Source organism: Sapajus apella, unplaced genomic scaffold (genome assembly GCF_009761245.1).
Source record: "Sapajus apella isolate SASKATOON/1434 unplaced genomic scaffold, GSC_monkey_1.0 scaffold1, whole genome shotgun sequence".
NCBI classification, from domain to species: domain Eukaryota; kingdom Metazoa; phylum Chordata; class Mammalia; order Primates; family Cebidae; genus Sapajus; species Sapajus apella.
The window spans coordinates 66,884,464-66,897,022 of NW_022436941.1; the positions used below are offsets into that span (position 1 = coordinate 66,884,464).

Here is a 12,559-nt window from a genome sequence, read left to right on the forward strand (position 1 = left end):
TCCTGTCAAGAAATTTCACAATAAGAAGACTCTAGGGTATCAACATGCTTAAGACTGCCCCAGCATAAAGGCTCCCTAATCAGCTTCTTTCAAAAGGAAAAAAAAGAAAAGGGGAGTAGGAAGAGGAGAAAGGAGGAGGGCAGAGAAAGAATAAAGAGCAGAAGAAAAGAAATAATAAAGAAATGAGGGGAGTAATGTTGTTTCTCTGTTTCAGAAGCAGCTAACCCAGGAGACAGCATAGACCAAGCTAAATATTAACCACTGCTGCTGGTAGTCCTTTGACAGCACAGGATGGTGACAAGGAGCCCGTCTTTCAGAAACCAGCCACCAGATGGGTTCAAAATCAAGCCCACCACGTGGAAGCTATGTGACCTTGAAGAAGTTAGACTCTCTGAGCCTTTGTTTCTTTATCCACCAATAAAAATAATCTCACTTACCTCCCAGGGTCATAGGACCAAATGTATAATGTACAAATGAATAAATTAAGACAACCTCACTCCTGTCATCATTCCCCTTGTCACTGAAAAGACATTGAGTACAAATGGATAGATACTATCCAAAGAGGCCACATTAAGTGCCTGGACCCTGGGCCCTTTGCCCCTTTCCAGGATCTAAAGCACTAATGGCTGGAATCTGGCCTGAAAGGTTGGTTACTCGTGTTGATGCTGTGTCAGGAAAGTTATAATATAGCCAATGCTATTGCATTTTTTATTAAAAAACAAATTAAATAAAATAGTGATCCATTACATATAAAACTGAACTGGAGTCCACAGTTTATGGTGGGAAAGGCTCAGAAGGTGGAGGCAAGAATGTAGCCGCAGCATTTTCTTTTTCTTCATATCTAGGAGGCAATTCAGATGGAAGATGTGGAAGATGTGGAGTGTGTGAGACCTCAGAAGATGAATTCGTCCCGGAAATTGTATATATGGATTCACAGTCTCTCTCGGAGGCTGCACCCTGACTCTCAGAAGTTGGGGTCCTGCTAGAGGGAAAGAGAGAGAACATGAAGGAGAGGTGACAGAAACAGCGACCCCTTAAGTACTAGGTTCTTTTCAAATGTTTAATCACAGGCACTTAGGAGTATGTGCAAGAATCTGAGGAATAATTTCTCCCACACTGGGCTTTTCATAGATCTGTTTTGATTTGTTACCTTTTCCTTTTCCTAGAGCTGAGTGTAACATTAAGACAGTCTCACTCCTGCTGTCATTCCCTTGTCATTGAAAAGACATTGAATACTAATTTACAGACACCATCCAAAGAGAGCACATACACACGTGCACACACACACACACACGTGCACACACACACACAGACACAGTTACTGTTCTCTGCTATTCTGTCTTCTGGGACAGCTAACATAAGGTAGACAAACTTATGCCATGGAAAATTAATACATTAAGCCCAAACCTGAAGCACGGCAGGAAGGCATACTGGCTAATGGAGCGGGCTCTAACAAAGGCCGAGCTGCACTGGAATCTACTCTGCTGCTTCCCAGCTATGTGATCTTGGGCAAGTTATTCAACATCACTAATCGTCAATTTCCTTATCTGTGAAATGAGGATGATAACATTCCTTTCTCCTAGAGTGGATATGAGAGTTACATAAACTCATGAAAGAAAAGCCAGACCCTGGGACACAGAAATCATAGTAGCAGCAGCAGTAGTTTAAGTTACTAGACATTGATTTTAGGGTTTGGGGAAGTTTATCATTAGAAGAAAAAAAAATATGAACATTTACGATGAGAACTCTACAGAGGTCCAGCCCTAGCCTGCCCTTTCTTCACACAGGGCCACTCCCACATGCACCTCCCTGGATTCCCCCATCACAACCCCTTATGAAGCTCTAAAGCAAACTCTGTCCTTGTCAGCCACCTCTTTCTCTCTCCCATCAGCTAACCTGTCCCCCTACTTTTGTGGAAAAGAATCTCTACATAACTTCATTCCCTCCAGGCCCCAGAGGAAAGGCAGGGGTCCACCTGGCCCCTGCTCCTGGCCCACTGCCTGCTCCGTCATGAATGACAAGGTAAGATGGTGCTATCACCAGCAATGAGTGCCAGTCTCTCTGTCCCTCCTGCTTTCTGCATGCAAAAATGCACATTATCTCATTGTCTTACCCACTTCACTCTGTGACAATTTGTAGCAATGCTCTTCCCTTCCTACATCCTGGTTTCCTATTCTAGAAGGTAACACCAGAGCCTTCTCCAGCTCTGCTCCCTGAGCACAACATTTCTGGGGTCTGCATGAGCCTCTCCTGTGGGTTTCCCACTAGTCCCTGACTCTTCGTCCTCCTGGTTCCAGCAACCTCCGCAGTTCCATCTCCATCACCTGCTCTCTCTCCCTCCCAGTCTGCCTCCAAGGCCCTCATCTCACTGTGCCTCCCCTACCAGCTGCCCACCATCTTCTCGCCACTGAAACTAAGTTCATCTCCCACGTCCTCTCAGTTGGGGACCTCCAAGCTTCCCTGTCATTCACCCTGGAACTCATCATCTCTGCCTTTTCCTCAATGTCCTTCTCCATCTGGACTCCCTCCCCACAGGCTCCTGGTACCTCAGGCCTGGCCCACTAGAGCCTACCTTGCTGCCTTCTGTGTGGGGTGGGTGCTGACCTGATGTTCTCTGTGCCCCAGGGAAGGAGTGAATATTGAGGGAGAGGCCCAGCTGTGTCAGGTCAGGGCTCAGGCTGATTTTAGCCAGTCACCCAAGCATGGCTACAGTACTTCTGTACTACAGCTCTTCTGTAACTGTTGGGGATCCCCTGGGACCCTTATACCTCTCCATGATCTAAAGCAGTGAAGCCTAGCATGATAGCAGGGGCCTCCTGGTCTAGCCCTGGCACTCAGTTTGATTGCTGGGTTGCTAAACATTCTTTTTTTTTTCTTCCTGAGACAGAGTCTCACTGTTTTCCAGGCTGGAGTGCAGTGGTGCGATCTCGGCTTGAGGTAGAAGAATAGGGTCTGGAGGCAAGGAACCTACAGCCCTTTCATGCTGACTTCCTAGAACAAAATTGAAAGGAAAACCCTAACTTTCCACCCCTAAGCCACAAAGGACCGCAGACAACTCCTTTTGCAAACTCCCACCTTTCGGCAGGTGGGAAATTGAAAGTGCCTCTGATTGGCTGCTTTTTGCACCGCCCCCGGCAAGGGTTGTTAAACATTCTGAGAATCGCCCCAGTTAGGACCACATAAAGATGGCTGCAGTAGGCTTCATATTAACCCAGCATGATCACTTTATCATTTTTAACTTATGTGCTGCCCACAGTTTCCTGAAAGGTACTGTTAATATCAAGACACTAATTCTGACAAACATCAGCAAAAAAGATACATTTAAATGCCTCCTAGTGAACCCCAGCCTTAATACTAGTTTGGCTTGAATTCAGGCCTCTCTTGAAGTTCAAATGGAAATTCTTACCCATAGTTGAAAATACTGTAATATGAAGGGGGGTTTTCATTTGGAAGCTGACTGTTGGTCCCAGGACTCTCAGTGACCGCAGAAGCTGAAGATTCGGGAAAGTAAGGTGGTGGAGGGGGTGGAAATATTATTACCGAGTCACCTAGGGAAACACGAAATTTAGTTGAAGGCAGGTGGGTAATAAATGGAAGCAAATTAGCAAAAGCAAAATTAATTAATTCTAAATTTGGCCCATCTATATAAAAGGTCAACACACCAGCTGCTAACTCCAGAATTTAAAAGTGAGCCCATTAATGTATAGAGACAGAAAAGTAGACGAAGTCACCAGGGGCTGAGAGGAAGTGGGGAGGCGGAAGGGAGTGTTGCTGTTTGGTGAGTACAGTTTCCAGTGGGAGAGTTCTGGGAACTGATGATGACGGTTGCACAACATGGTGACTGTATTCAATGCCACGAAACCATTTAAAAACGGTCTGGCTGGGTGCAGCAGCTCACATCTATAATCCCAGCACTTTGGGACGCTGAGGAGGAAGGACTGCTTGAGCCCAGGAGTTGGAGACCAGCCTGGGCAACACGGCGATATCTCGTCTCAAAAAAATTAAAAGAAAACAATTAGCCAGATGTGGGAGTCCATGCCTGTAGTCCCAGCTACTCAGAAGAATAAGATAGGAAGACTGCTTGAGCCCAGGAGTTCTGGGCTGCAGGGAGCTCTGACTGCACCACTGCATACCAGCCTGGGTGACAGAGCAAGACCCTGTCTTTAAAGAAAAAAAAAAAAATGGCCAGGAATGGTGGCTTACATCTGTAATCCCAGCACTTTGGGAGGCCAAGGCAGGTAGATCACTTGAGGTCAGGAGTTTGAGACCAGCCTGGCCAACATGGCTAAATCCTGTCTCTACTAAAAATACCAAAAAAAAAAAAAAAAAAAGAAAAAAAAATCAGCCAGGCATGGTGGTAGGCGCCTATAATCCTAGCTACTCAGGAGGCTGAGGCAGGAGAATTGCTTGAACCCAGGAGTCGGAGGCTGTGGTGAGCCAGGATTGCGCCACTGCAGTGCAGCTAGGTGACAGAGAGAGATTCTGGTCTCAAAACAAAAAATCAAAACAAAAACAGTTAAAATTGTTTCACACACACACACACACACACACACACACACACATATATATATATATATACATATATATATATATACCACAAATGTTTTAAAAGTAGGCCTACATCTCAGAATCCAGAGTGCTGACCATTACGGTATGAAAGTGGGTCTATGTTTCACAGCAAGTCTAAGCCCAAACCTTTCTGTGAATTGGTGGCTGAAAAGCTCTCTTCCCTCTTCTGGGGTGTCTACTGCTGATGAAGCTTTTCTTGTTTTCAGTTTACAATTTTAATTCACAAGTTAGCTGTTGGCTAAAGTGCCTTGTTCTTCAAATATAGTTTCAGCTCCTGAGCAAATAACAATAAGCCATGCTACAGGCCCTAACTGTTATTTACCAAAGTACAGATTTGCATTTCTGTAGCTACCGTTCGTTCCAGAACACATCCCCAGGTTTTGAGGAGAAACTAGGGACCAGATGCAAACTCTAATTTGAATTACGATTCCAGTACAAAAATGCACCACACCAGTGGCCCAGAACAGTGTAGGGCTGTGGCTACACCACTGCTGGGGGCCTGGCGGAGGCCTCTGAGAAGCTGGCAATAGCAATAACAGTTCAGGAAAAATGAAGGAGTCGGGGCTTTACTTCCCAGTAGGGAGGAGACTGGTTCGCACGCCTAGCACATTTGATGCTTGCTTAGGGTGGCGCAGGATTCTTTAAAGTGATGGGGGTTCCAACCCGAACAAGCTAGGTGACCTCCTTGACCTCAGCTGCCACAGCTGTAAACTGCAAGCCAGGCAGTACCTGCATCAGAGGACAGGTAGAAGGAAGGACTAGTTGGGATGATTTGCATCTGGCGATGAACACAGTGCCAAGCACAGAGCCAACTCTCACAGCTACAGTGCCAGCCAAGGGCACTTATTTGCATGATGAAGAAACACCCCAAAGGCAATTGGCCACTGGCTCCACCCTTCACCTTTCACCCACCACAGCAGCCTCAATCATTTCCCAGAGGGAATTTAGCCCTTCAGAAAATACATTAAGTCCACCTCCCCTTCCTCCTGCAAGGAGATGGCAACGAGAGTTTAAAATACATTTTGCTAATCTAAAGGTGAGAAAGCATAATAGTTGTCCTGGGATCCTCATTTAATTTTTTAGAAGGTCTTGGTAGGTTAGAGGAATTGGGGTTGTGTTCACTTCAATTACACACTGTAGAATAAAGAACCTGTGAAGCAAGCCTTGAACGCAGGCCAGTCACCTCTCAAAAACACACAACGAAATGCTCTAGTAACCCTATTACCTTCAAGGCTCTCTTGCCCTTTGTCCCAGCAGCTCGGCCTGCCCACACCCTGCAACCTGCTCTCCCTGGAAAGAGACCTCTCCCTTGCAAGCTCCCTTTAATGCATCTTTCAGAACTTGATGTCCTCTGTGAGCACACAACATACAGACACCTCCAGGGAACGCTATCGCACTCACCTGCTGTGTGTCCAGGATAGCACTGAGTGTATCCACAACAAGGAGAGCATGCTTCTGGGATTCTAAAGATGTAAACCCTATCCCACAATATCAAAGGAGAGGAGCTAAGATGCAAGATTTTCACAGGTTCAATGGGGGTTTAAAGGGTTTAGTAGAAAAGATTTTAAACCAACTTCAAGACAAGGACACCAGAAACAGCACCACAGCTCTGTCCCCTGCCTCCCCTCTGATTCCAGCCACCAGGTGGAAGGCTGGGCCTGAAAACTCCGCTCGAACTATTTCCAACTAAGTGGAAGCACAGCAGCGTTAGATGAACATATTTACTTGTACCTCACTGTGTTCCTCAAGAGCACCGAGAACATCTATCAGATTAAAGAGAGCCCTTTTCTCATGTAGTAACTTCCAAGAACACTTGGTGAAGGATGAAATGGAATCACACCCATGTGCCCTGGGCAGGGTGCTATGCAAGGGCTCTTCTGTGGGTGTGCCCACATACTAGGGTTGGGACCCTGCTCCGCCACTTGCTAGTGTGTGGCCTTAGGTAAGCCACTTGATGTCTACACGCCTCATTTTCTTCCTGTGTAACATGGAGGTACTAACAGTATCTGCCTCCTTGGGTTGTTATAGGTGTGAATGAATTTCACAAAGGCGGACCTTTAAGAGCACATGCTAAAGCACTTAAATGTGTTTGGCACAAAAATATACCCTATATAAGTGTTAGCTATTGTGAATATATAATTAATATTTGTGTTGTCACCATTATATATTAATAAGGAAGCTGGGAGCATCTACCCTGGCGCTACCCAAGGAACGGCTGCAAATCCATCTGCCCTCCTCTCCAAGGCTGGTGGCATGCAAGGCCAGCAACCCAAGTCCTCCCCTCCAGGCTGTGCTCCGTGAATTCCACTGCTTCCAGTAGACAGCCCCAAGCAGGAGACGCATCTCACTTGTCACACTCCCTCTCTGTTCCCTCCATGGTTTCTGTTCTGCGGACTTCTTTTCCTAGCCTTTTCAATGTCAATGGTTTCACAGCTTTACTGTTTTAAAAGTAGGAGACTGAAAAAAGGGATCTGCCAATGAGCAGCGATGGGGTTTTTCCTTGGTTGTGTGAAGCTGAGGCCAAAGCTACCACTATTGTCCTGCAGGAAATGGCACTCCAGCTCTTCTGTGCAACCCAGGGGACCCAGGAGGAACTTGTAGGCATTCCGTGGGAGAAAGAAGTGGCAGGTGCTGTCATATTCCATCTCGGTTTATCCCACTGCTTCCAAGCTTTGCCTTAGCCCTGCAGTCACAGATGATGTCACAAAAAACCAAGGACAACACAGAGACAGTACAGAGTCCCCTCAAAACACCTGAAGACTGCTGGACTCGGACACATCCAGAGTCCTAGCATGTGAGTGCTGCAGGAATCTTAGAGACGCACTGCTTGTGTTATAGAGATATAAACCAAGGCAGGAGAGGCGAAGGACTTACAAGGACAGCCAGCTAGTGACAGCCTGGGAGGAGAACCCAAGTGTCCCACAACTAAAAGTGCTATGTGGTTTTGGTGTGAGAATAACAGGGGTAACGGGGTCACTTAGTGGGTCCCTAAGGTGGCAGAAGGCTCCAAGGCTGTCCTCACAGTTCTTCTCACTTTCCTCTTAATTTGCTCTGTGACCTCAGTCAAGGTCACTACTTAATATCCCAATGCTTTGCAAAGTAAGAAAGAGTTGCTGGGGGGAAAGATGTATACAAGATTCCTCCGGGGCTTCCCACAGCAGCAGCATTGTGTACGTACACATGGCGCGGGTGTGTGAGAGGTGGAGGAAGTGGGAAAGAGAATCTAGACCAGAACCAGGAGCAGCTGGTGAGACCCAGCTGCAAAGCCACTGTGATAGAAGCAAGAACACAAATGACAGCCACCCACCTACGGTGACCTGGACAGGCTCGGTACTCTGGATCTGTCCCTCTTCGCTCTCAGAGGCATCCTGGCCAGCATTCAAGGTGTTTCTCTTCTTAATGTGGGCAACCACGAAGAAACACAATCCTACAAGCACAATCAAGGGCCCCATGATCTGCAAAGAAAGGAACCCACAGATCCGGGGCTCCGTGTTGGCAGTGTCTGTCTCGTTTAGTGGTTCCTGTGCCCAGTCGGAGCCACAGCCAGGGACCCAAATGCCCAGGACGCTGATGAGCATGCCGCTTGTCAAGAAGAGAAACCCGAAGATGAGGCACTGGGCAAACTGGCGGCTCTCTCCGCAGATGAAGGCTTGGTCGGGGTCCATCTGGTGACCTCTCTGCAGCCCTGTATGGAGCTGAAGTTGTGCCCGGGAGCGGGCCAGGATCACAGCCCCAAGCCCAATCACAGCACAAGCAGGCCCTGCCACCTTGAGCACCATGCTGCAGTCTGGGAGGGGCTTGTATTGGCACGCCTGGAACCCAAAGATGGAGAGCAGGACTCCCACACACAACAGGACGGCGCCGAAGACAAAGAAGCAGAAGATGAGCTTGCTGACGTGCCTGTCCTGCTGGTCCCCATCTGGCTCAGCAGCAGCTGCAGGAGACATGTCCAGAAGAGGCCCCTTCCCAGAGGCAGGGTGGGATGCGTTTTCTTCCCTCCAAGACTTCAGCAGCTCTGCGAACACAACCAAACACCAAATTAACGTGGGCACAGGTGTTCCAGAACCACCCTGGTTTTTTGCTGGCCATTTCTGAAGTCACACGGGATGAAGTCATGGAGGTAGAACTTAATACAACTGATAAGCTGTAGAACAATAAGTTGGTTTATGAGTCAGAAAAACTGGCATTCACAAACTTTTAAATATGTAATTTTATGATGATCTTCAAAACAGAGGAAATTCAATTACTACACATCGAAGTGTATCTTTTTTCAAAAAATGAAAGAACAAAAGCAACTGGGTGTGGTGTTTTCTGAGTCTTACAAGCTCATTTTCCTGGGGGATAAAACAGGAGTGGGTGAATGAGGGAAGAACCACAGGGATTCTTTCTGATTGCAAATGCCCCACTTTTCATCACAGCTGCTGTCAGCTTTTCAAGTCAGTTAGTTCCGTAACTAACTTTCCATTTCCTGTTTTAGACTACGGCAGCTTTCCATTTCATGTTTTATTCTAAGGCTACATCTACCAAAGACCCAATTTCAGCAGTTTCAATAGGCTAAGAAGGCAGTTCAGGAACACAGTGGGTTTCGTGGACTTTTAAGTTGATTTTATCAAAATGTGGTTCTTGGGGCCAGGCGCAGTGGCTTGTGCCTGTAATCCCAGCACTTTGGGAGACAGAAGCAGGCAGACTGCTTGAGCTCACAAGTTTAAGACCAGCCTGGGTGACACAGCAAAACCCCATCTCTGCTAAAAATACAAAAATTAGCCAGGCATGATGCCTGTGGTCCCAGCTACTTGGGAGGCTGAGGTGGGAGGATTGCTTGATCCTGGGAGCTGGAGGTTGCAGTGAGCCAAGATCACACCACTGTACTCCAGCCTGGGCAACAGAGCAAGACCCTGCCAAAAAAAAAAAAGATCTTTGGGTTCTCAGCAAGCACAGACTGGTAGCCCAGTTGCTTGGGTCTGGGATGACCCTTGAAAGTGTGGCACAGCAGGTCAGGAGGAGCTTCGGAGTGAACAGGTACCCAAAGGCAGGTGTGGCCTCTCACTCTCCTCCACATGGTGCCACCTACTTCCACAAAGAGGTTGAGACTCAGTTAAAAACAAGCAGCCAATAAAATTGCTAGTTACAAAGCACAAAACAGGGGGAGGGGAGGAACTTGGCTTTGAAAGAATAGTGTAAGTGGAATCAAGTGAGAAAGCACCTTCCACAAAATCACCCAAGCCCTATATTTCAAGGGGATGTTAAATATACCAAGTAGTTGCTAAAGAGTTGTCTACTTACACAGAGCTGACTTTATCACCTAGTTATCTTATTTTATTACAAGGAATGGGATATTTTACCAGGACCCTGTAAGTCAGGTCCTGCATTTGCAAAGACAAGTCAAAATCGTGAAGACTATTTTCACCTGCCCAAAGAAAGAAAACTTTTAAAATATTTCATGCAGCTCACATGCAGGGTCACATGAAGGAACTCAAGATTGAGGCCCTAAGGCCAAGACAATCTTGACAAACAAAATCACATTAAGGAAGGTGAGTCTGGGTAAAGAAAGCAAACAGGTGATCTTACACTGGGAAATACTTTTCCAGGAAAAAGTATGACAGAATCAGAAGGAAGTTGGAGAAAAAAAAAAAGAAAGAGGAAATACAGGAGGAAAAAAAGCTTTCATTTCAAACTTGGAAAAACGACATACGGATGCAGTTAAAGTGAGACAAAGACAGCATTGTACTAATTAATTTTCTTTTACTTTACCATTTTTATTAAGTCAGTAACATCCTGCAGTGAATAAGAGTTTCAACATTGAGTATACAGTCGTCCCCATTTATCCTACAGGGAGTACATTCCAAAACTCCCAGTGGAAAGAAACCACCGGGCGAGTCCACGACGGCAAGTCCTGAAACCTATATATACAGCTTTGTTTTAATTTTTTTCCCGAATCATGCAATCTCTCTTGCGGTTTCAGAGACAAGGAAGAGAAGGGGGTGGCAAAGTCCTATCAGGAATTCCCTTATTCCTAGTATAGTCAATTTTACAGTGAGTGACAAGGCTTCAACTGTCTTAAGGCAAATTCCCAAACACCAGTAAAGTAAATAGAAGCCCAAAACTGGATCTGCAGTTTCTCGTCCGTGGACTAGTGGACTGAGTACCTGGCTGAGTGTTGATATCTGATCCAGAACAGTGTGGGAGTAGTCTCAGTCTCTCTCCGTCCCCCACAGATGCACCCACAAACGAATGCAAAGACACCCATACTCACTCGCAATGAAACCTTTTCCAAACACGACCCTACACTTAACCTCCCCAAAGCCAAATTCTCCTCCCCAACACTGCTATCGGTTTTCCAAAACACATTTCCAAATTCACAGCACCTCTCCACGTCCAAAGCTCTGGCGTCTTTGGGGAACGAAACAAGAGGCAAATACCTTTTGTGTGAAATCAGCTTGCGGCTTTTAGGAAGCCCAAGCTCAACCAACAGCCCGAGGGGCTCGCAGGGGCGCAGGTGGGGCTCGGATACCCTGCGCCTCGGCGTTGCCCGGCTCCCAGCGCCCAGCCTGGCCGCCGCGCTCAGCGCCCGACTCGCTTTCTCCGGCGCAGGCGCGCGGGCCGGGGCCGCTTACCTGAGGCTGGGTCCGGCGCCCGCGCTGCTGTGGGCACTGGCTGGGCGCCGCGTCCGCCTCCGCACGCGGCCTGGGCTGCGCCGGCAGCCCCGCACCCTACCCCCGCGCGTCCGGGTGCTGAGGGCGGGCGCCACCGTATTTAGAGAAAGAGGCGGTGCCGCGCGGGCGCGGCGGCCCGGGCAGGGCAGGGCAGGGCAGGGCAGGAGCGACCGGCGGGAGCTGGCCGCCACTGGGGGCCTGAGGCGCGACCGTGCGGGTGTGGAGATCCAGGGGCGGCTTCGGAACTCGGGGCTGGCGGGCTTGCGGCGCTTCGCGGCCTCCGCACCCGTGGCTGTGCGCGCGAGGAATCTGGGAGAAATGGGCACTTTCTACGGCTGCCTGGCCCCCAGGTTTGGCGGGAGCCGGCGAGTTGAGATTCTCCCCCTGGCTGGCGGAACTGGGCGCCGGGGAGCCCCGCTCCCACTCGAGAGCTGGGGCCCAGTTCCAGAGGTGCACGAGAGAGCGGCGGCGTAGGGGTCGCGGAGGAAACGCTTGCCTCCCCTCCCGCGTGGTTGCGGCCCAGGCAGAACAGGGTACGGCGCCCCTGCCGCCGTGCCCTTGGCCACCGCAAGGTCCGGGGCAACCACACCCAGCGCTTTGTGGCCGTCCTGCTGCTCCGGAGACCTTGACTGGGGTTATGGGAGCAAGCGCCTCGCTGCGAGCTCCCCATCGAACAGGATGCGGAGCCACCAGTCGCAGAGACGACGTGCGCTCCATAAAATGTGACATTAGGGCCCTCCACTCCCGGCCATTCAGGCCTGAGGTCCTGGCCTCGAGACTGAGGCCGAGATGAGGCGCGCGGCAAGCCCCCGCCAGACCAGCTCTTCCCCTTCCGCACCTGCATGTCTGCGCACAGCCTTCTTTGCCATTGAACCCCCTTCCTGCTTCTCTACCACTCATGACCTGCCTGAATTAAACTGGTAACCTTTCCCTGCCCTTGAACCGGGCGTTTCAGGATGAGTTTACTAATCCCCGTGCTATTTGTAACCTGCCCAGTGACACGTGATACGGATCCAACTGGGCTAGTTTCCATACCAGGGATCAGGGCACTGTGGAAGGTGAGTCAAGGGTTCTCCGCCCAAGCGCAGAGGTGCCCTGAGCCTGGGGACTTCCCAGCCGTGCCTCTTCTTCTCAGCTTCCTGTCTGCCTTGCCTGAAACCCTATCCAGAGGTAAGGCCACTGGATGAATCTTTTCCATGTGCAAGCACTTTACCTACCTGATACAAGTTATTCCTGGTCATGCTCACTGAGGGTAAAGTATGAAGTAAGCTTAGCTAATCATCAGAGGTGAGAAGAGACTTAAAGAATGGGTCGGAGAACGGCTGGGCGCGGTGGCT

The 12,559-nt window shown here is 48.9% G+C and overlaps 1 protein-coding gene across 2 annotated transcripts; it reads right to left on the bottom strand.

Annotated features, from left to right (window-relative positions):
• Positions 1–685: 685 nt before the first annotated feature.
• Positions 686–11,289, bottom strand: TMEM171 (transmembrane protein 171). 2 transcript variants are annotated; one of them, XM_032278630.1, is made up of 4 exons: positions 11,184–11,289; positions 7,877–8,584; positions 3,407–3,548; positions 686–979 (listed from the first exon to the last, which is right to left on the bottom strand). In XM_032278630.1, the coding sequence occupies exons 2-4, from the start codon at positions 8,514–8,516 to the stop codon at positions 775–777; spliced, it is 987 nt and encodes a 328-aa protein (XP_032134521.1). In that variant the 5' UTR covers positions 8,517–8,584; positions 11,184–11,289; the 3' UTR covers positions 686–774. The 2 variants fall into 2 exon arrangements, with proteins under 2 accessions (XP_032134521.1, XP_032134512.1); XM_032278621.1 differs by having other exon boundaries at positions 686–982.
• Between the last annotated feature and the right edge of the window lie 1,270 nt (positions 11,290–12,559).

Coding starts and splice junctions, on each gene's coding strand:
- TMEM171 (XM_032278621.1), bottom strand. CDS start 8,516: ATGTCTCCTGCAGCTGCTGCTGAGCCAGATGGGGACCAGCAGGACAGG. Junction 3,549..7,876: donor GCCTGTCCAGGTCACCGTAG/GTGGGTGGCTGT, acceptor GTGTTTCCCTAG/GTGACTCGGTAATAATATTT. Junction 983..3,406: donor TACAGTATTTTCAACTATGG/GTAAGAATTTCC, acceptor CTTTCCCTCTAG/CAGGACCCCAACTTCTGAGA.